At 46.6% G+C, this 24082-nt stretch overlaps 1 protein-coding gene across 1 annotated transcript in view; it reads right to left on the minus strand.

Moving 5' to 3' along the window:
* The window catches only part of LOC144827606 (mediator of RNA polymerase II transcription subunit 1-like), a 648236-nt gene that overhangs the window by 496272 nt on the left and 127882 nt on the right, over positions 1 to 24082 (minus strand). Inside the window, exon 2 of the mRNA XM_078685852.1 lies at positions 2822 to 2922. Coding sequence (XP_078541978.1) covers positions 2822 to 2922 — 101 coding nt within the window. The remainder of the gene's footprint in view (positions 1 to 2821; positions 2923 to 24082) is intronic.

The raw sequence follows: 24082 nt of genomic DNA on the forward strand, positions 1-24082 counted from the left end.
GCTAAAGTCACAGAGAAGATCGTCAATATCCAGCTAACGAACTTCATCGTAGACAACTTCATTCTCGACTCTTCCCAATCCGGATTCACAGACGACATCCACACTTTCCTCGAACCAGGGCCACACCGCAGCCCTCATTCACATCCCTCGACCTCTCTACAGCCTTCGACACCGACCCCCACCGCCTAGCTCCACAACGCCGGCATACAGGCAACCGCCCCCAACTGGCTGAACCCAAAGAATCAGACTCCTGCCTTTTCTCTCCGAACCCACATAGATAAACTGCGTAGAACCCCAAGGATCATCGCTCAGCCCCAAGCTCTTCAACATCTACAGGGCCCCCCTCGCTGCCATCGTCAGACAGCATGGTCTCAGCATAGTATGCTACGCTGATGACACCCAGCTCATCGTCTCCCTCACAAAGGAACCCAACACCACCAGACTCAGCTTCCAGGAAGGAATGAAAGACGTTGCATCCTGGATGAGCAGCAGCTGTCTGAAGCTCAACTCAGAGAAGACAGAAGTCCTCGTCCTCGGACCTACCTCCTTGGCATGGGAAAACATCTGATGGTGCACCACCCTCGGCAACCCCCCCCACTCCCATGACCATGCCCAGAACCTCTGCATCATACTCTACTCCTCCCTCATCATGACCTGACAGATCAACAATGTCTCCTCCACATGCTTCATCACCCTCTGCATCCTTTGCAAGGTCTTCAAGTGGATCCCACCCGAATCCAGAAAGACCATCACCCACGCACTCATAACAAGCACACTGGACTACAGAAACACCCTCTACACTGGAATCAATAAATCCCTGCTCCACAAACGCCAGACCATCCGGAACACCTTTGCCAGACTCTTCCTCTGCGCATCCCATGACATGACCACATCACCCAGCACCGTCAAGACCTCCACTTGCTCCCCGTCGAGAATAGAGTAGCCTTCAAGCTACTCACTCACGCCTACAAATCCCCTCCAAAACACCGGACCCAAATACCTCAACAAAAGAGTCTCCTTCCACATACCCAAGAGACCTCAGCTCCGCCGACCTTGCCCTCGCCAAAACCCTGCACATCCGCAGAGCAAGAGTGGGTGGATGCGCCTACTCCTACATCACATCAAAGACCTGGAATGAGCTCCCGCTGAATATCAGATGTTCCCCCACTCTGCACACCTTCAGGAAGAACCTTAACACCTGGCTGGAGATTACTAATGCGTATATTGCTATTTTAGCTACTCCTTCCTTAAAACTAGATTTACACGCTTTTTGAGGAAGTGGGGGAATAAGTTGACGATGTTCATTATACCATTAATGGAAGAGAGGAATCTGGTGAATTGATTTCAGAGATTTTTTAGAGTAAGGAGGGGGTGAAGGTGGGGGAAAACAAGTTTTAAAAACGACTGGAGTTTGGATCCACAAACACATGCCAAAAAATGCTGTGTAATTTTCAAGGCTTCAATCTCAATCTGAAAGGTTGTGAGGTTGAGAATCTGTTGCTGCAATCCGTGCGTAACCTGAAGGTCACAGGTTCCAACGCATATTATATAGCTTGGTTGCTTTTGCTGCTTCTACTCCAATGTGTAACTTGAATGTTTTATGTTCCAATGACAGCCTGAGGTCATGTTCATGCATCTGCTTCAGAGATCTGTCTGTAGGCAAAGGGTTACAGTTTCCTATACTAGTGAGACAGGTATATTAATGATATGCATTTCGCGCAGAGACATGGTGTAGCGCTCAAGTGGCCAGTTCCATTCATCACATAAGGTTAATTTTTGGACAGCAGAAAGGTGTATGTAATCTGCAGGCGCGTATCCCCATCAATGAAAAACAGCTGTAATTGCTAATGTCCATGCAGGATCTATTTATCTCTGCCAAGCACTGGCTGTCTGCTTTGTAGGATAGCTCATGTATTGTAGGTGATTTCTACAAAGATTCACTCGTAACTGAAAGCCAAAAAGTTCCATATTCACCATCATGCGCTTACTCTCCCTCAGGATAACATGTGGATCCCAGTCATTCATCTCGGAGGAACCAACACAGCCATTTAACTCTTAAGGTTGGCAGGATGAACATATTGAAACATGGTGACACGAACTATTGTTTTTTTTTTTTATGAAAGAGCTGAGAGAGGCTCTAAACAGCTAAGCATGAGCCAAAATATTATCAGAACAGGTAGTCAGTGTTTGGTTTTAACATCTGCCAGGTTTGTCTCCAATGTCTAATTGACATTCATCAGTATGGTTAGAATGTGCGCATCACTGCTTTTGACCAATATGCTTGAAAAGGTGCAGGACATGAGTTCATAGCTTGGGTATGGCCGATTCCCGCAGGCCGGTGTATGGGAAGTGGAAGCCAGAAGCGGTAAAACGGTTTGGCAGGAAACAGGGCACACACTAATTACCACTTTGGTCTTTCTCCAGAGCTTGAGCCAGTTACTACCGGCTCATTCAAAGCACTGCATATTAAGGCATGGACCACGTCTCACCTGCCATTTTGGGCTCGGAGAAAGAAATGTCACGAACGTAAAGACAAAATTGAAGCACCCGATAGTTGGAGTAGCCCTAAAAAGATTGATATTAATCGACTTGGAGCAAAACCCCTCATGTACACAACCTCAAGTAATTAAATGGCACGTAACAGAAATATACCTAACGTGTAAACACAACTACAACAACCTCCCTCTAAAAAATGTACAACCTTAGCCTAAGAACATAAAAACAAATTCAGACAATCTCTCCAAATTTGACATTTACATGAATCATATTGGGCCAAGAAGCTCATTTTTCCAGACATATCTGGTAAACTTAAGTTCCTCACCAAACAATGGCGAACAAGCTTAATTGTTTCCAGCCATGGTTTCTGTTCATATTTCAAATGGAGTTTTTCTAATAGATCTTCAGCTGACACCTTCGTTGAGTCTGGAAAGGAAGGAGAAATATTTAATGGACAATTTCTGAAACCTGTCCTTACCAAATAAAACAGTTAACAGCCTCCCGATACGGATATACTTCCTTCAAACCACTGCAGTTGATGAGTCGAATTTAAATCGGATTTTGAATAAATTTAGATATGCTGCAGATAAAGAGCCCCTGAATGTTAATACAGTTGTGCAGTTTCTTTTCCTAAGCCATTAAATGACATTCTGAAACAGCATGGCTTTCCATACTGGAGAAGGAAGCAAGAATCTCCCACCAAAACCTTGATGAGTGCAGATTTTCCAAAATAGAATAGTAAAGTACAATCCTGATTTCAACGCTGTAGAAGCGAATATTACACTTAAAATTGCGCTCTTTAATAAAGGTGCTAAAAACACTGCGCCTCCTAGAAACTATTTTTTTGTCTTCCAAAATATTTTATAATAAACAAAGACAATCCACCGTATTAAGGACCCACAAAAGTCTTTCGACCAAGAAAATATAACAATATCTTTACTAAAATATACAACAGATACAATATAATATGAAGAATAATTTAAAAAGGTAGAAGAAAAACATACTATCATAACTGTAGAAAAAACTTGACAGGGCTACTCATAATACCCATACATTTGTTACAATTCAAGAAGTGACAAATTAGAAGGAAAAAATAAAAAACATTATAAATATGAAGTTATATAATTATCAATCGGTTTCCAAAAAGAATGATAAGAAAGACTGTTATGAACAATACCAGATAAGGATAGATTAGCAGCTCTTCTCGTAAAAATTATCCATGACCACTAAGTATGAAAAGATAATGATATCTTTCCAACATGCACTAATTGATTTTGAAGCTACTGACAATAAAAAGTCTAAACGTTTGCAGTTCAAGTCAGACAATATCATAGAAAGATCGACAGATTTGCAAATCAAAATATGCAATGACAGCATTTCAGAGAAATTGAAATTTAATATATTTTTGAAATCCCAATCTTCTCTCCAAAATGTAGGAATTAAGGGGCCAATTATAATGGTGGGCGGAAGTTCATCCGCAGTGGTGGCGGTGCAAATCGTCGATCTTTCCACTCTGGTTGCAGTTCTTGCGACCGCCATGTTACAATGGGCCGAGATAGCCGATTTTCCGACCGCCGCTGTGTTTCTGGCTCCACACGTTTTTACGTTCCGTAAGGGTGCCGGATGGAGCCAATAGAGCAAGATCGGCGTGCGAAATGACGTTCTGTCCACCAACCAGATTATGATGTATCAAACAGCCCATCACACCGTGGCGGTAAAATCACCTCATCGCCGATGGCGGAAGTACAACTACGGAGAGGAAAAGTTGACCCAGAATAACTCCATACGACCATAGTCACCATGGATCCTGCTCTACAGGCCTTTCCGCTACTCTACCTGATGCACTACCAGCAGATAAGACGCCGCTGCGCCCTACAGAAGAGGTACATCCAAAACATTTCCACGCATGCAACCCCTGTACAATAACAACTCCCAGCAAGCATGCAGGCAGGGATCGGTCTACTATGTTTATGGAAACCTGCGAACTGCAATGTGCGAAGCGCCCTCAATGTACATGAGTGACACCCTCAGGGCACCTGAAGGCTGCCTCGTGTTGACTCCTCCTAGCACGCTGCTCCCCACTATGCCACCTACCAGCACCACTCACACAGCTCAGAACAGGCTCAAGGTGGCAGAATAGCTTCTGGGCTGGGAGTCAATACATTGCAGACTGCAAAGTAAGGACGATGCGTGCCCCACGGTGGCTCTCAATGGGCAGCCAGGTAGGAGGACATCCTGGGCCTCGATTGGCATGTTCAAAAACAAGAGACGGGAGCGACCCCACACCCAAGAGAAGGGGTACCACAGGTAAGTAAAAACAAATTTCTCCTGGGACAATTTGAAATGTACTAGAAGTAGTACTGTTAATGAATCTCAACCTAATAAACTCCCTCTAGTCTGCATTCATTCACACCACTCGTGGTATTAACATTTGCCACCAATAGAGTCCCAGACAGTTAATTATGTAAGACAATACTCTAAAGCACCAGAAGACCGAAGATAACAAATTAATTTTTAATAAAAATACATTACATATAGATCATACAGTGTTTAAAAATACCTCTTATCTGCAAATTTATAATATACACACACAATTTAAAAAACAAATCGTTAACAATTGAAAGATAAAAACAAGAGAGCAGCCAACAACAGTGCAATACTACAGCAGCATCCTCATTTTCGTTACTCCACATAAGATCCGATATATTATCGCAAGAGTGTCCATGAATTATATCATCAATTTAACACCCAGTCAGATCCTTGGATGTAACGCCATATAGTGCGTTGACGCGTTTCGGTGGCGTTATTATTATTGTGAGCCACCTTCTTCAGGACAGTGTAAATAGATAGCTCTCTCCCAAAAAACCACAAATGTGTCCTCCTGAAATTTCTGAGGCGGTCCAAAAGGTGGTTATAACAAGTAAAACTTTTTTACGGGGTCCTTCAAACCTCCAGTAGCTTCTTATTGTTGGTACTCAATGGTATCGGATAGATATTTCCTCCACTGGTGAATAAAAATTGAGCGGGGCTCTAAAGGCTCCAAACGCTTCTTGATACTAACACGGTAGATAAGGTGTTATTGGTCCAATCTCGGAGGGATAGACATATATCAATATGGGTGAGACACCAGCATCCTCTCTTTTCCCAATAATTTAAAACAATGGTCTGTTCTGCCAAAGTTCAATGGTTATATGAGCATGGACATGGTATTTCGCATTTAATTCTCCCCTATGCTCGTCCACTCTTTTCTGATAAGAGGGTGAAACCTTTGTGTGCAAAAAGAGTCACAGATCGCTCCGTGCGGAGCGAATCATGCCTCGATTGGCATGGCCAGTGTGGGCAGCTTCCCAGGGCCCAATAGTCAGCCCTCCAACTTGGGGCCCACAACAACGCGACAGAGTCAGACCCTGGCATGAAAGGTGCCACCTTAGGAGGCCCCACTATCCTGGCCTCACTGCCATGGTGTAGCACGGGGAACCCAAGGTGAGGGGGGCCCCATTACCAGTTGCAAGAACACACATTACCCAGGTCTGTTTAGCAAATATGCCTCCACCCTCCATCCACGCAGAGGCACAGCAGGATGGCAATTGCCATGCTTTGTTGCTCCCTGACAGTTCCAAATCTCCCAGTAAACAATCAACCCTCACAACTCCTACCCTTGATGAGCTGTGAAGAGGTGTAAGTAGGTGCCTCAGAGGGAGGGGCAGCAACTACAGGAGCAGGGACATCTATTCAGATGCAAACAGCCCTGAATGTGTTGTGTGTGCACCTCAGAGGGGCCAAACACATTCACTTCCTGCCCACGGCCACACCTATCGCACAGGTTGCCCAGTTAATGTCACCTCAGCAACGTTGGCCCCCATAGCCATTGAAAATGATGCCAGCAAGCCCGGCTGTGGCGGTCCTGTCACCGCAGCATTGAATCTGCAGAAAAACGTTGTCCATGTACATCACACTCTCCTAGGATACTAAGATCTACATACCGTGCCACACCCCACCACATATCTAAAAGAGCCTCCAGTCATTCAAACATACTGCCACCAAGAAGTCAAGTGCAGACGCAGTGACCATAATCACATGTCAATAGGATCAGAAACAAATGTATAGCAACAGGAGTGACGGTTGAGGCAAGTGTCACTTCTCCAGTAACAGACCGAACTGAATTCACCACCATGAACTTGAACAACGCAAATCTTCACAGCACTCACTTCACTTCACACATGGGTAGCAGTGCCGCAGCAAACAGCTACAAACTTTTGATATCACCTATTGCTTCGCAACTCAGGCAAATATCTGTGGTGGAACAAGACAAGAGGACTGTGCATGAAACCCATCTGTACTGTACATCAGCAACCATGACTGAAATCAAGTAGGGTCCAATTGCACAGATCACATACTGAAACAGTTCTGAGGGCCACAATGCTTATGGATACAAATCATTCTCACACAGTACAGTGTCACACCATGGAGTGGTGGGGAGGGTCAAACATTTCCATGGCATGCAGAGGCACATGTTTTGACTGAAGTGGTGTATACAAGAGAATTGTACAGGTGAGGAGGGTAGAGAGCAAAACACCTTAGTGGAGGATAGTACATTGTGTAGGCCTCAGGTACAACTGTGACTGCTATGAATGAGACTAACAAATAGTGGAGCACATAAAGTGGAACGTGACAGCAATGCATGTGAAAAGTCACATATCATGTTTGTTTCCCAGAGTCATTCAGCACAGTGAGAACAAAGGTAAGCAAAAGCTAGGTCGAATTCCAAGACTCACAACACAGACATTGCAGTGACTCACACTGCATACTCACAAATGATGTGGACAACATGTAGGTGTACCCTAGGTCTGTGAGGTTACAATGACACACTGCACACTGCTCCGGCAACAACGCCAACATGTGCACAAACACTCCAGGAGGTGTCTGATCATGGAAACAAACTGGCACTCATCAACTGGATCATACATGGGTGAGAGGGGGATGCTCAAGGGCACATACACATGAACACTTTGGCCAATGACTGGACACTCACACTGTCAGATGACTCAAGTGTGCACATGTACATCCATCCATGTGACTACGAAGCCATACCCATCCAAGATGACAACACACATACACTGTTGTGTGCACATAAAGCTAGATCACGCAGATATGTTGTACCCTGTCCACCCCTCAAGTCATCATGTAAATTGGAATAGCTGCTCTTGATGGAGATCAAACAAATCTGACATGTGTGAGAAAATGGAGCCCATCCAACATAATGAACAAGACCAGAGTAGACCATCACAGACAAGCAGCTTGCCCCCATCAATCCTCATTCAAAAGTGCACATTAGTTGCCAGAACCTCTTGGAGCGCCTGCAATATCAAATTAAGTACATGCCAATGGTAATGTTGACTTCAGAGCATGGAACATATTAACACATACACATACATTGTACTGCATCACGAGCAAGGAGAGCTACAACATTCACAACATAAATATAATTTTTTATTACATAAACTCTGTATCAGCATTTAAAGTGCAAAATATTAAGGGCAAAGGGCAGAACAAACTCCAGTCCGCACATGTGTGCTTTGAAATGTCACAGAGAAAATTGCAACATAGTCCACCGCCTTATGAATCTCACCAGGATAGGGCCAGCAAATGGGCAGGTCAGGCACCTTTCAGGGAGGAATGGTGTGGGAAGGGGGAGTCTGCTTCAAATTTGGGAAGAACTGGAACTGGATGGCGGATGACTGTCTGGGGTAGTCGGAGGACTGGACCTGTGAGGGGGGAGAACTGGTTGAGGTAGAGGGATCCCTGAATGTGTGAGCCTGAGGGCTTGCTGGAACAGGTGGAGTTGTTGCATGTGGAGGTGGTGAAATGCAGTGGGGAAGATCAGTGGCTGATGTTGTATGTGGAGGGCTGGGCCTCAGTTGCTTGGGGATACGATAGCCTCTAAGTCTCTTGGGCCAAGGGATAGGTGAGGTGAACACAACAGCTTCCTTCTTCCCAGAAAGTGGAGCAAGTACTCGTGGCGCCTACCGTGAATAGCCTTTGGATCTGGTGGTATGCTTGGGGGTGGTTGGCCTATTACCCTGCCTCGCCTGTTTTGGAGCTACTACTACCTCACTGCTTTTCTGTCCATGCTTCCTAGGGGTGGTGGTGGTGGGAGTGGAAGTCTTGGGCACAACAGCCCTCCGAAGTGGGGTGAGGCTAGTTGTGGCAGGCATCAGGGCCACGTCAGCCAGGGCAAGTTCCTATGCGTATTTCGGATCAGGTTTGGGGATGGGAGGGCTCTTGGAGGGCGAGGAATGTGAGGTATACATTGTGGATGCAGGTTGTTGGGTTCATGCTTCTCAGTGTCCTGTGATGTGCTTGTAGTGGGGCTGGAATGTATGCTCCTTGCGTGCCTTGGGGATGATGTCTCATGTCTGTGTTGCTTGGACTGCTGTTTTCGAGTGCTGCGTTGGGATGACTTGGTGCCCGAGTGCTCTGGTGTGTGTGCGCTCTAGTCAGGTGGGGTCACTGGCAGGGTGGTTTCAGAAGGGACAGGAGTCTGACTGGGAGCTTGTGACTGCAGAATGGCTGTTGTCAATGTGGAGGCCAAAGAAGGGACAGTTCTGTGCAGGCCACCCACGTTCAAATGAATGCCCTTCATAAACGCAACAACCTGTGACAACTTGTTGCTATGATCCTAGAGGGCATTCAGGAGCAAAGTATGCCCAACAGACACCTGCCGCAAGAGGTCCATGGCCTCCACACTAAGGGCAGCAGGGGCGCTGGGGCAGCAGTGCCTGGGGGGAAAGAGACTCTACCCTTCTTAGGGCAGCGGGCCCGGATACCAGTTGGTGGAGCATCAGGGAGGGTGGACACAGGACTGGGTATGACGGATGATGAAGCAGAGGTCGAACTTCCTCTTCCTGACAACACCAAGGAGTCACCATTGGACTGTGATGATGTGGATGTAGGTATTTCTAGAGCGAACACCTCCGGGGCACTCGTCACCCTCTGATGCGCTGGTCTCCTCAGTGTCGCTGGACTCCCTGGGATCAGTGATGCCAGTAGCTTCCCCAATGGTGTCGGGCCCTTCTACTTCTCTCACCTCCGTCGATTCTGTAAGAGACAGAGACACTGTTGAGGAAAGTGGCCGGATCACAAACATGTTAGGCAATACAAACTGAACTTAAGTCACACATTTGACTCTCCATGTGCTGTCTGCATAAGTCCAATTATTCATATGATCAGCTGATGCATGGAAACATGCTTTTGGACAGTCATGCTCCATGGTGCGTTCACATTGCCAAATTGCTTTGCTTGTGTCGATATCTCAACATCACACCCTATTGGCCATAGTCACACCTATATGCCTTCAGGTAAGAGCTACACATCGGTATTTACTGTGTGTGTCATACTTGACGTATGAGGTGACAGAACCCCACAGATAGAAAGTTGAAGGAAACTAATTTTAAGTGCCATGACATCCTTACATCCACAAATTTAGGTACTGCAACACAACTACTGTTGAACATTGGTTGGCAATCTGTGGATGTATCAATTACATGGAAATGCCCAACATCAATCTCGAAATGCACCAGGACATGATGATCACTGATGTTCACTTCTAGCTGATGCCTCAGATACTGATCCTTATGCAGATGTAACCTGGCCACATGACAATACAGACGTTGTACAGGCGCAAAATATCTGCACTCAGCAATGAGTCAACTTAAAAGCTATTACACCACACTAGAGACAACTCCGAGGTTCATGCCTTGCTCAGGGCTGGGATTTGTGCAGTCTTTCATGCGCAACATCACACGACTTGCTGCTGCTGGGCCCTGAAACGTCCATCTAGCTCTGGCTGTGTCACTGCCAGGATGCGGGCCAATAGTGGGGTCATGCTACGGCGCGCCAAACGATCACTCCAAGGAACCAGGCTCAGAGTCATTTCTGCAACGTTTTTGCTAAGGCGGCAGATGTCATCCCACCTCTTGTGGCAGTGGTTATGTTGCCATTTGGAGACCCCTGGTGCCCGCACCTTCTGGGCTATGGTCCTCCAAATAGCCTTCCACCGATGGACCTTGAGCTGTATGTATGGGAGAGGAGAGCTTTTTAACAGTTTGTAGTGGAACATTGTGAGTCAGTACACAGTGCATACACATGAGCAAGTCTACTCAATGACACCAAAAGAAGGAGGACATGTCCACTGTACATTTACCAGATGTGAGACGTAATTTCACACTAATCTAGACAGTCACAGGCCCTGTACTGTTGTGCACACTAGGCTCATCTCCATAGTGTCCCTGTAGAATCAGTACACCCCATAATCAGTACCCTCTGTCCAACCAACATGTTCCATTTCTCTAATGTTCATATGTACACGTAATGAACGGATATAGGACATGGCACAGGGAATGTGTATCCAAATGAATTTCATATGGTCATGAGTGTAACTCTAATACTGATAAACCACGTAGTGGCAACATCTTCATTGAAAGCACTCCGGGATTAATTTAATTTATGTATATCATTTTTAGAGCGCATGAATCACCCCAACCGGGGTATCTCAGCACTGCAGCATCCTGAGGCAACCAAATGGGAAAGTTCAGAACAATGAGGTTCCTGAAAGATAGGTAGTTGGTACAGAGACGGAGGTGGATAGGCAGTTAGTCCCATAAAGATGGAGCCAGATAAGAAAAGGATTTACCCCCTAGTCTCGCTTGTTTTATCCGCAGAATGTCGAGGAGATCTTTGGACCCTGAGCGGAGGGTGCTAGATGGAGTATATTTGACCAGCTTATCTGACATGCATCTTGGTCCCATATTGGTCAGGGCTTTGAACACCATGCAGCAAATCTTGAAGTTTATTCTTTTGCGAATGGGTAGCCAGTGCAATTTCCTGAGTAGGGGAAGTGAGGCTGTTCGGGGGCAGGGGGGGGGGCATTGGTCACTAAACGGGCTGCAGTGTTCTGGACTACCTGCAGTCTGTTTAAGGAAGATTCCTTGGCTGAAATTAACAGAGCATTGCAATATTCCAGATGGTTTAAGACCAGTGCTTGTATCAGGGTTTTGCGTGTAGATAGTGGGAGTAGGGGGAAAACTTTGCGAAGAAGGCAGAGTACATGGTAACATGTCCTGGTGGTTGATTTGGCATGCTCTTCTAGGCTTAGCTTCTGGTCTATTTGGACCCCTAGGTTGTTCACCACACAAGTTTTGGGGATGGGGCTGGGCCTAGTTCTCCTGGTCACCAGTTCGGTGACCACCTAGTGACTGCTTCTTTGAATAACATGATCTCTGTTTTTTCCGCGTTTAACTGAAGAAAGTTGTTACTCATCAAATCAGTGATGGTTTTCCTGCCCTCAGAGAACGTGTCCTCAATACTTGTGTTATTCTTGTCAAAAGAGAGAAGCAGTTGTGTGTCATCAGCATAGGAAATTGGCATAAACCCTAGGTTTCTTAGTGGAGATGCAAGTGGTGTAACATAAATGTCAAATAAAGTGGGGGTCAAACATTAGCCCTGTGGTACACCTTTAGAAACATTCGTGGTTTGCGATCTGAAAGGACCAAGGTTAATGGTTTGAGTTCTCGCTGCCAGAAAATCTGTTAACCATTTTAGTGACTTACCCTGGATCCCTAGAGCCCTGAGTCTGTCCAGCAAGATCTGATGTGAGATGGTGTTGAAAGCTGCAGACAAGTCCAGCAGTATAAGAAGTACTGCTTGACCCTTTTCTGCAAGATTCTGTAGTGTGTCTGGGTCGGAATGATGACTGAGTGGTGTAGACAGTTTGAGGATTTTATGTATTTAGACAGGTGTTTTTTTACGTGCTACTCTAGTAGTTTGCTTTGTAGAGGGAGTAGTGAGATGGGGCGATAATTAGTGATGACGTCCAGGGCCAGTTTTGCATTTTTCCTAATTGGCATGATCTGTGCTGCTTTGCATTCCTTGGGGAGCTTGCCTTCTTTTAAGGAGCTATTTAAAATGGAACAAAAGGGAATAGCGAGCTGATTGGCTACCGAGCCTCAGATCTTGACTTGAATCAGGTCTAGAGGGGAGCCAGATTTCGTTGTTTTTAATAAAGATTCAGTTTTCCCTGGGGAAAGGGTGGGGAATTCTTCAAGTTTCTTATTACTAGCTGAGATAGTGGGGGGTCCGATATGTGGCTTAAGTTAGAGCATTTGTTTTCCGTTATCTTGTTGTAGATATTTTCTATTTTTAATGTGAGGTATTCTGCTATGTTGTCGCAGAGCGTCTGAGATGGCGCCTCTTTCGAGTTGCACGCTTTTGGATTAGTAAATGTTTTGAGGACCTGGAATAAAGCTTTGGGAGTGTTATCTGCCTGATCAAGTTGATTTGCTATATATATTTTGCCTGCAATTTTCAAACTGCTGTGGTATTTGGTCTGGGCGGATTTAAATCGTTCTCTATCCTTGGGGTCGTTAGAGTTTGCGCCACTGTCTCTCTCTAGTTTCTTGCACTGACTTTTTTCCGTTCAGAGATTAGGGGTGTACCATGGGGACTGAGGGCGTTTAGGGACTGCGGGAGTCAGTTTCAGGGGTACCAACTTGTCTATGGTGGTCTTCACGCTAGATTGAAAGGCTGTTAAGACTATTTTCTACCGTGTCGGAGTGGGAAAACTTGTCGGACAAAAGTGTCACTAATGAGAGTGGGCTTCAATTTGTGCCACTGTCTATAGCTCCTTGTTATTTGTGTTTTGGGGGCTTTATGCTCCATAGATCACAAAATACCGAAGTCGATTTTTGAGTGGTCAGACCATATAAGCGGGCAAGTTGTTCCACAAATAATGTTGGATGAGTTTGAGAGGATTCGTTCTAGCGTGTGTCCTGCTATGTGGGATGGTTCATTATTGATTTTAGTCAGCTCAAGCGCGGATGGCTCTGTCAGAAGGGAGGTGGCCTCAGGGTTGTTCAGCTTTTCGCTATGAACATTCAGATCACCAAGAAGCAAAACATTGTTAGAGGAAATAACATAAGGAGAAATCTGTTCCATAAGTATAGTGACAGCGTCAAGGAGTGGTGCAGGAGGGCAATATACCAAGGATCCTTTCCAGCTAAGTTGAGCGTGTAGGTCTATTCTAAACACCAGAATTTCAATCTTTTCATTTATTAGGTGATCTAGTACTGTGACTTTTATAGGATCTTTGTAGATGACAGCTACCCCTCCCCCCGCCCTACGTGGTCTATCCAGTTTTTGAATGTGATAGCCATTGGGTAGTGCAAGTACAATAGCTGGGTTGGATGATGGCCTAATCCAATTTTCCATCAGGAAACCGATGTGGGGAAGGGAAGAGGAAATCATGTGCCGTATATTGATGGCGTGTTTGGGGAGTGATCTATTTGCTAGGAAACATTTCCAGCTTGTGGTCTTATCAGCTAGATGTAACAGACTTAATTTTTTGCTGGGGTTGTGTGAGTCCTAATTCTCAAGTCAGTTCTTTTATCGTTAATCCTGGGTTGAGCAGTAGGCATACTTTGATATCCGCAGTATCTGCAAGCGAGAATGCCTTCTATTTCTATAGGGAAGGTATTCACGCATGAGTTGGTGATTTGCAAATTAGGCCAGTGGAGGTTGTCCCTAATACTTCGTAAATCCAGTCTGTTATATCTGAAGAGGGCTGCTGGGCTATTTACCTGATCCCTTTGAAAACCAACAGGGTATCTGGCGATGTCCAGAGTGCAGACAAGCTTGCCTTTGGCGCCCCTTTGGCGTGCCAGTGGCACGCCCGCTGCGCGCAGGTCCGCCCATCTGTTTTTGTAGTGCCAGGAAGCAGGGCTGCTGACCTGGGCTACGCTTGTCACTTCCGGGTGTTGATTAACTCCCTTCACTCAAGCGGAACAATCGGAGGTGGAACAGGGAGGCACCCCAGGGTGTCTAATGAGTGCTGCGTGATTGCGAGCGAGAACAGTTTACAAGTGACTTTTGGTAAGGTTAGAGGGCAATTTTAAAAGCATGTGCCTTTACTTTTTAAAGAAGGCGATTACAATGATAAAGAGTGAATCACTAAGTAATGTTTAAAAACGGTTCTAAGGAGTCCTTTCCCAGGCGCTCCTGCTGAAATTTTAAGAGCAAGTGACTTTTCGTTTAAAAACAGGCGATTACAGTGGTGAAGAGTAAAACACTAAGCAATGTTTAAAAAACCATTCCCAGGAGCCCTTTCCCAGGCGCTCCTGCTGCTACAATACTGATCGTGCTGCTTCAGTGCCTATTGACAGCCTCAAGCAGATAAGGGTGAACAAGGGTCTACATCATGAACTTGTAATCGTTCTGCTAGACAGACTCTCACACATATATATTTTCCTTTCAGAGATTCACATGTGTGAAGTTTTGCATCAATGGAGCTGCAACATTGCAACATTGACTTGTGTGCCATCCTCCCCACATACTCAAGTGCATCAACTAGTACATCATGAATGGGACATGCAGGCGTATAAATCAGAAAGCACAAATATTGGCGTGCAGTCTGAGGCACTGTACAGTAATATATTGTGAGCCTTCTGAGCATTTCAAGTAACATACACTTACCGGTACCTCTGGAGCACCATAGAGACTGCCGAACTGTCCAAGGTCCTTGTTCACCAGGACCTCCAGCTCCTCTGTGGTGAAGGGAAGGGCCCTCAGGTTCTCAGTAGGAGCCATGACTAGTTCCAGAGATGAGGTGCAGCAGCAGTTCGTGGTGAGAAATGGCAGGCAGCAGTGACTCTAAGCAAGCGACTGGTGTGGGCATTGCACAGATATATATATATATATGAAAATCCAAGCCCTTCGAAAACACCAGTGAGGCGAGTATCGACCTAGCGTTTTTTCAAGCTGGAACGGACCACAACACGGGTAGGTTCTTAATTAAAGTGCAAATTTATTTTCTTCTCCAACATGACGCGTTTCGACCAGGTCGACCTGGCCTTGATCACATGACATGCCCGCACACTTAAATACCATATACCTCATCATAGTCCCTCCCAGTCATTCAATAGAAGTAAAAGAAAGACTTTAAGGGCTAAAGTACATGTATACATTTAAATTCCAAACCATCATAATGCAAGGAAAACATGTAGCATAAGTATAAATAAATATGCAATAAAGGGCAAGTGCCCAAATTCAGCGCCCCTAAAGAAATAAAGCCAATCATAGTCATATCATACTTCTATATGGTAGATGAGGAAAATTAGGTACACCCATGTGCAAATAACAATACTAAGTACTGATTGATTTACAAAGTACTTACAAAAAATTAAATTATCATAATCCTAGCGAAAGCAAAACAGAATCATATCTATTTACACACAGGATGTAATATAGCTTGCACAAGTAAACAAAAATTAGAGAATAACTAGTTACTAGTGTATCATACCCTTTACATAGATGAAAATCGAGGATAGGGAGGTTTATAAATCCATATAAATATCAAATATACCAATAAACAGTATGTCAACATATAATTCATTTCTTAAGTAAACAATTACACCACTACCAGATAAAAACTAGTAAAACTAGGAACCTAGTTGAACCAATAAAAATCACAGTATTAAATGTAATTATAAAAAATATTCTCACAATGATTATATTGACCTATACCTAAAATTCCTCAGTGATAAATAAATATGAATATAAAACACTACTCCAATACAAATAAACCTCACAAAAGTTGAGAGAAAAGAAATATTATATATAATTTTTTTTATATACATTCTCTCTGATTTCATCTAGATAGCAGCAGAAAAGTTAAAAACATATGTCTACAGTATACAACTACCGACAAAAAATACATCTATTGCCATACATATTTCATCACTATATACAATATAATAGCCCATCAGTTGTATTAAAAGTAATCTAATGTTAATTAAAGAAAGTTAACAAGATCTTCCCCTGTGTTGAGCCCATTTGGTATCTTAGTGTTTAACCGACATCGCCATCGCCATCGCCATCCCGGACGGCTACAAGATCATCCGGAGGGACCGCGTCAACCAGACAGGAGGAGGCATCGCCATCATCCACAGGAACTCCATCCGCATCACGACCAACACCGACGACACCCTCGCACCCGCCGAGCACTTGCACTTCCAGATCCACATCAACCCCAAGACCACCCTCAGAGGCACCCTCATCTACAGACCCCCGGGACCACGCACACAATTCAGCGAGGACATCGCCGACGTCGTCAGCCCGCACGCCCTCCTCTCCGCTGACTACATCCTCCTCGGGGACCTCAACTTCCACCTGGAGAACAACAACGACCGCAACACCACCACCCTGCTGGACAACCTCGGACTCAAGCAACTGGTGACCACCCCCACCCACTACGCCGGACACACTCTCGACCCCGTCTTCTCCTCCAGCAAGGACATCGCCTTCAGCCACGCCACCGGACTCCACTGGACGGACCACAGCTGCGTTCACTTCAGCTTCAAAAGGACCACTATCCACCACCAACAGCAAAAGGTTGCACGCAGAAGCTGGAACAAGATCACAGCCGACCAGCTCACAACTTCCCTGAGCAAGAACCCACCCACCAGCGCAACGAACCCCAGCCAAGCGGCCACCAACCTCACGAAGTGGATCAGCGACTGCGCAGACGACCTCGCCCCTCTGAGGACCCCACCCAGCAGACCCGGCAGCAAGAAAGCCCCATGGTTCACCGACGAACTCAAGAACTCGAAGAAGAACTGCAGAGCCCTTGAGAAAGCCTGGCGCAGAGACCAAACACCGGACAACATGACTGCCCTCAAGCTCGCCACCCGAAAACACCACCAACTGATCCACACCACCAAGAAAACTGCTTTCAAGGAACGACTGGACAACAACGCACCCAACAGCAAGGAACTCTTCAACATCGTTAAAGAGCTCTCCAACCCCAACGCCGGAAACAACGACATCACCCCTTCGCAAGACCTCTGCAACTCCCTCGCCTCCTACTTCCACAACAAGATCGCGGACATACACAACAGCTTCAGCACTCAACCGACGCACGCCACGACCGAACCACCGCCCCCCACCACCACCCTCCGCGCTGGACCCCGATCAGCACCAAAGACACCGTCCGCACGATGAACTCCATCCACTCCGGATCTCCGACCGACCCTTGCCCTCACCACGTCTTCAACAAGGCCGACGCGGTCATCGCACCCCACCTGCGGGACATCATCAACACCTCCTTCAACACCGCCACCTTCCCGGAGAACTGGAAGCACGCCGAACTCAGCGCCCTACTAAAGAAGCCATCAGCCGACCCCTCCGACCTCAAGAACCACCGACCCATCTCGCTGCTCCCGTTCCCCGCTAAAGTCATCGAGAAGACCGTCAACAAGCAGCTGGCCCCCTTCCTCGAGACGAACGGATCCCTCGACCTCTCGCAGTCTGGCTTCCGGGCCAACCACAGCACCGAGACCGCCCTGATCGCAGCCACCGATGACATCCGAGTTCTGCTCGACAACCGAGAAACAGCGGCCCTCATCCTCCTAGACCTCTCCGCGGCCTTCGACACTGTCTGCCACCGTACCCTAGTACAGCGCCTCAGCAACGTCGGAATCCAGGAGAAGGCACTGGAGTGGACCATCTCCTTCCTCTCTGGAAGGACACAGAGTCTGCCTCCCTCGTTCAGATCAGAAGCCACCGAAGTCATCTGCGGCGTTCCTCAAGGCTCCTCGCTCAGCCCAACCCTCTTCAACATCTACATGAGTCCCCTCGCAGCCATCGCACGCCAGCACAACCTCAACATCATCTCCTACGCCGACGACACCCAGCTGATCCTCTCCCTCACCAACGACCCCGCCACCACCAGAGCCAACCTACACGAAGGGATGAAAGAGGTAGCTGAATGGATGAAGAACAGCCGCCTGAAACGGAACTCGGACAAGACGGAAGTCCTCATCCTGGGATCCTCACCCTCCGCCTGGGACGCCTCCTGGTGGCCCCCCGCCCTAGGCAGCGCACCCAAACCAACAGACCACGCACGCAACCTGGGCTTCATCCTGGACTCCTCCCTCTCCATGACCAGACAAGTCAACGCCGTCTCCTCATCGTGCTTCAACATCCTACGCATGCTACGCAAGATCTTCCGGTGGATCCCCACCGAGACCAGGAAGACGGTCACCCAGGCCCTCGTCACCAGCCGACTGGACTACGGCAACTCCCTCTACGCCGGATCCACCGCCAAACTCCAGAAGAGACTCCAGCGGATCTAGAACGCCTCAGCAAGACTCATCCTGGACATCCCCCGTCGCAACCACATCTCCGGACACCTGAGAGACCTACACTGGCTCCCGGTCAACAAGAGAATCACCTTCCGTCTCCTCACCCACGCACACAAAGGCCTGCACAACCAAGGCCCAGGATACCTCAACAGCCGCCTCAATTTCTACGCTCCCAAACGCCAGCTTCGATCGACCGGCCACGGCCTCGCCGCCGTCCCCCGCATCCGAAGAGCCACCACAGGGGGAAGGTCCTTCTCCTACCTCGCCGCCAAGACATGGAACTCCCTCCCGACCCATCTCCGCCGAACCCAGGACCACCTCGCCTTCAGGAAGCAGCTCAAGACCTGGCTGTTCGAGCAGTAGCGGAACCCCCTCCCCTAGCGCCTTGAGACCCTCCGGGTGAGTAGTGCGCTATACAAATGCTTTGATTGATTGATTGATTGAACCGTAATATATATTGGCTCTCAAGTTGACGCAGTTTCTTCTCTCTGTTGCCACCTCTTATGGATTTTGGAACTGCGTCAATCACAAAATACCTTAGATCTTGGAGGTTATTTTGGTGCACTAATTTGAAATGGTGGGCAACCGGATAAATAAAATATGTGAATATCACCTACCTGTTGGGCTCTTCCATTGTGGCAAAACTTTGTGGATGGAATGTTAGCGGCTTGCCAAGCCGCGGGAGAGCCCCGCCGTGTATGAGCGGACCCGTGGAGATGCCAACGAGCGTCACCTACGAACGGGGGTAGAGCGCTTTTGAAGAGATTAAAATGCTACTAGATTGTTAAATGGACGTTTCCTCACCCCACTGTTTTTTAAATTCAAGGTTTTAATGTGCACCTCAAGACGGACTCCCTAGAGGTTTTACTTAGCACAACTACAAAAGTACCATGATGCCGTGAGAGGGATCACGCCCATTGGGGCACTATCCTGTCTTGGGTTTAGCACACAATTGCCATTGAGGAAGGAGTTACATCCGAAACGCGTTTGGCGACAGGAGAAGGAGGACTGTGCATTTCAAACCGGTTTGCAGCCTTCAAATAAAATATGCGAATATCACCTACCTGTTGGGCTCTGCCATTGTGGCAAAACTTTGTGGATGGAATATATATATATATATATATATATATATATATATATATATATATATATATAGAGAGAGAGAGAGAGAGAGAGAGAGATCTATATGCCCCCAGGCTTGTTCCAGTGTTGCTCTGCTGCTACCATTGGCCAGCCTCTTTCGCATTATTTAATTGGAGCCAATGCCGGGCCCCGCAGTGGCAGAGGACGCCTACCGTGACGTTCAAATATGCTAGCCAATAGCGCACTGGCGGTTCCCATTAGCTGGTGGCTTATTCTCATAGTTGGGGATGCACAGCGGCAGTCAGGAAGCAGCATCTGCTATCCTGCATCATTCAATTGGGGCCAATGCGTGTTACCGCAGCGGATGCCAGCTACCGCGCCTGTGAACACATTTTGCATTTTCATTCTCACTTTGCTAATTGCATCACTCATCCCAACACATTTGCCTAGAGTGATGTGTGCAGCCTGTAAAGGGATTATAGAGTGTGACCTTTGAGTTAAATCTTCACACACATGTAATGTAAAAGGAGTCAAAGAACATTCTTTATCATGTCTTGTGGCCATAAATGAATGAAATAAGTGTAGGAGTCAAAAGAGGACAAAGGACTGTTGTATTCATGTTGTGGATTGAACCATTCCACCGGGGAACACTGTTTGAATATCCCTTGCTATTTGTCTGTCACTTATTTGTCCATAGGTTGTCTTATGAAGGCCAGTGATGTCGTCTGCCATTTAGGGTAGTCCATTGTACGGAGAGCAGACATACATGTAAGCTCTAGCACTTAAAACACACGTAGTGGTGTGGCATAGTGTCCCAGTCATGATGGACTGACACCGAAATGTGCATATCTGTCTGTCCACTGTGCTGTCTATTCATGTATGGTTGTTCAGCTTACACTAGCTGGCCTCATTTCATAATTATGTTGTGTAGTGTGGGATTGTAGGTTGAGGTTGTGCTCTGACAGCAGTGACATACAAGTCGGCATTGTTGCTGTTTGCCACATATGCTGTGTCATCTACCCACAGGGCTGGGTAAACATGATGTAGCAGTGTACCATATGCCGCAGACATAGACTTCTTTTGATATTGTAGTAGTTAGTATGTACACCCTGGCAACCACAATGACTACAGAAGATCACGGTGTGTAGGCATGTCACTTGTGCATTACACGTGTTCTGTCAATGTAGTGGTTGTGCAAGTCATTTGTTAAACTGGTTCCCACATATCATCTTTGACTCATCTTAACTTGTGTCCCCTGCCAGAGTACATAGGAGGAGACCACCTGTCTGTCACCCTATCCCAGACCTGGCGATGATGGAGGATATCGACATCATAAAAAATTCAGTCTGAATCGCCTTACCCTGCGAGAGCCATGTGCTTAGTTGGAGCCCCATTTGAAGCCTAACCGCACATATCCAGCAATATTGACCTCTACAGTGAAGGTGATGGCTGCACTGCATTTCTTTGCCACTGAGTCTTTCCAGTACACGGTGGCCACCGCTGGTGTGATATCTCAGCCTATGTTCAGCATGGTGTTGTGGGATGTCCTGTCTGCATTGATGACCTACAAGGACAGCTACATTCACTTTCCAAGAAGACATGAATTGGCAGATATGAAGGGGGCGGGGTTATGATCTTGGACACATCCCAAATGTTGTAGGAGCCATTTACCGTTCCACCACCGGCGTGTGAGCACATTTACTGTAACCGCAAGCATCATCACTCCATAAATGTGCAAGTGGTATGCCAAACTGAGCAGATCATATCCCACGTGTGTGCTAAATTTCCTGGTTCAGCACATGACTCATTCATACTGCAGAACAGCATCATCCCACAATTGATGGCAAATGTTCATCCAGAGCAGGCCTGGCTTGTTGGTGAGTGGGCTGTGTCAAGGAGTGTGGTGTACGTGTGACATACTGCTCTCCTCACATATTTCTCTTACATTGTTGGTCTGTGTTTCTCACAACTAGGTGACTCAGGGTATCCCAACCGTTCGTGGTTGCGGACCACACTGAGGAATCCCAGTGCGCCCAGGGAAGTCCACTTCAATGATACCCATGGGAGGACATGTCGTGTGGTGGAGCACACCTTTAGATTTCTTAAGTCTAGAGTTTCGTTGTCTGGACAAGAGTGGTGGTACGCTACTCTACTCTCCCCAGAAGGTGTGTCAGATAATAGTAGCCTGCTGCATGCTACACAACATGGCCTTGCACAAAGAGATCCCCCTGACTCAGGACGATGGCGAGCAGCAGGAGCCCCCAACTGCAAATCCACACATGCCCAGTGACGATTTGTTTTGTTTTTGTTTTTTATTTAGTGCACTTTTATTAAGCGCGGGCATTACCCGAAGGTGTCAGAGCGCCGTACAATACAGCTAGTTATGTTACAAGAGAAAAGTGGTACAAAATAGAACATTACAAAGACTAAAAATGAAGGGTACACAAACACAAAACCCAACAGCACGCAGGGGTGAGGAATGTACAGGAAAAATACAAATTTACAATGAAGAGCGAACGTCCAAGAGGGGCCAGAGTATGAAAGCATTATTTCTGAAAGTGTCTTTGGAAGAGAAGAGATTTGAGATCAGCTTGAAGATCCGGGTAGAGGATGTGGCATGGAACAATGGGGGAAGTGAGTTCCAGATTCTCACCGCATTGCCTGAGAAGGATTGCACCATCGATCTTTCCCTTTTGAAGACGGGGGGCTGAAGCAGAAGCTTTTCCGCATTGCGAGAAGGTCTAGAGCCTCCGGACAATTTCAATTTATTTGCCAGGTAACGAGGGGAGGACATGTGCAAGGCTTTGTGTGTGATGCAGGCAGTTTTTCAAATAGAGCTTCCAATCGGAAGCCATCGAAGAGAGTACAGGATAGGAGTGATGTGGTCGCTTAGTTTAGACCCTGAAATGAAGCGTGCTGCTGAATGGAGGATGGATTTGAGAGGGGAGAGGTGGGATTTCGGTAGGCCCGTCAGAAGAGAAATGCAATAATACAGTCTTGAGAGAACCAGCGATTGTACCAAGGTTTTTAAGTCTTTCTCCTGGAAGAACCAATGGATTCCCCACAGAAGGCACAACTGGTACGGTGCGTTGTTGGCAATAGAGTTGATATGGGAGATTAAGTGGAGTCTTTTGTCAAGAATGACACCTAGAGATTTAGCGCTGTCGACAATGATGGGTTTGTTGATGAGTAAGTTCAGCTGATCCATCCACGATTGAACAGGAGGAGGTGAGAGAGGTCGAAAGGAGGAGGAATTCAGTTTTGGTGGGATTTAGAATGAGTTGGTGAGCTAACATCCAGTTGTGAATAGAGGTGAGAGTATAGGCGAGTAATTAGAGATTGTGTGCGGAAGACACCTGGAGGTAGATTTGAGTGTCATCCGCATACACATGGTAATGGATCCCAGATTTGCTTAGGAGGTTCCCCAATGTTTCCAGGTAGAGATTAAACAGAGTGGGTGCCAGGATAGACCCTCAAGGGACACCTTGACCTACAGCCAATGGAGATGAGACTGTTTGCTATCTTAATCATTTGGGATCTGTCCGAGAGGAAAGAGGCAAACCATTTAGCCCTATGCCATCCAATCCCATTTTCTGTTGAAGAGTGTTTAGTAGGGTGCTATGATTAACAGTGCCAAAGGCTGCAGAGAGGTCTAGAAGAATCAGAAGACACGATTCCCAGAGTCAAGTATATGCAACGTATCATCAATCATTTGCAGCAGGGCCATTTCAGTGCTGCTATTTTGGATGAAGCCAGATTGGAAAACGAAGAGATTATTGTCCATATTATGTAGGGAAAGTTGTTTCGCAACACATTTTTCAGTGATTTTCAAAAGAAACGGGAGGTTGGTGATAGGGCGGAAGTTGTTTAGGTCGGTCGCATCAGCGGAGGTTTTTTTTTTGGAGGGGGTAACCTGTCCTGATTTAAGGGCAACAGGGAGGGAGCCTTGATTGAGGAAGAGATTAACTAGCCTGGTCCAGGAAGAGAGAGTATGGGTATAGAAATTGATGGCGATGACGCTAGGGATGGGGTCAGAAGAGTGGTTAGATGGTTTGGTTTCTAGGATGCATTTGAGGAGGTCATCTTCCGAGATGACGTCAAAGTATTGCCAGGTGACTAAGGATTTCCGCTCCTCAAAGGGGATGGGGTGGGCGACTTGATCCACCAGTGCTTTGACCTTTTCATCAAAGAAAATAGCGAAATCAGCTGCTTTCTTTGTAGAGTCAGTTTAGGTTTTTGATGAGGTCAAAACGTTTTTTGGGTCTGTTTTTGGCTGAGTCACGGAGGGATCCGAAATGTGATGCTTTTTC

Source organism: Lissotriton helveticus, chromosome 4_1 (assembly GCF_964261635.1).
Source record: "Lissotriton helveticus chromosome 4_1, aLisHel1.1, whole genome shotgun sequence".
Classification (NCBI taxonomy): domain Eukaryota; kingdom Metazoa; phylum Chordata; class Amphibia; order Caudata; family Salamandridae; genus Lissotriton; species Lissotriton helveticus.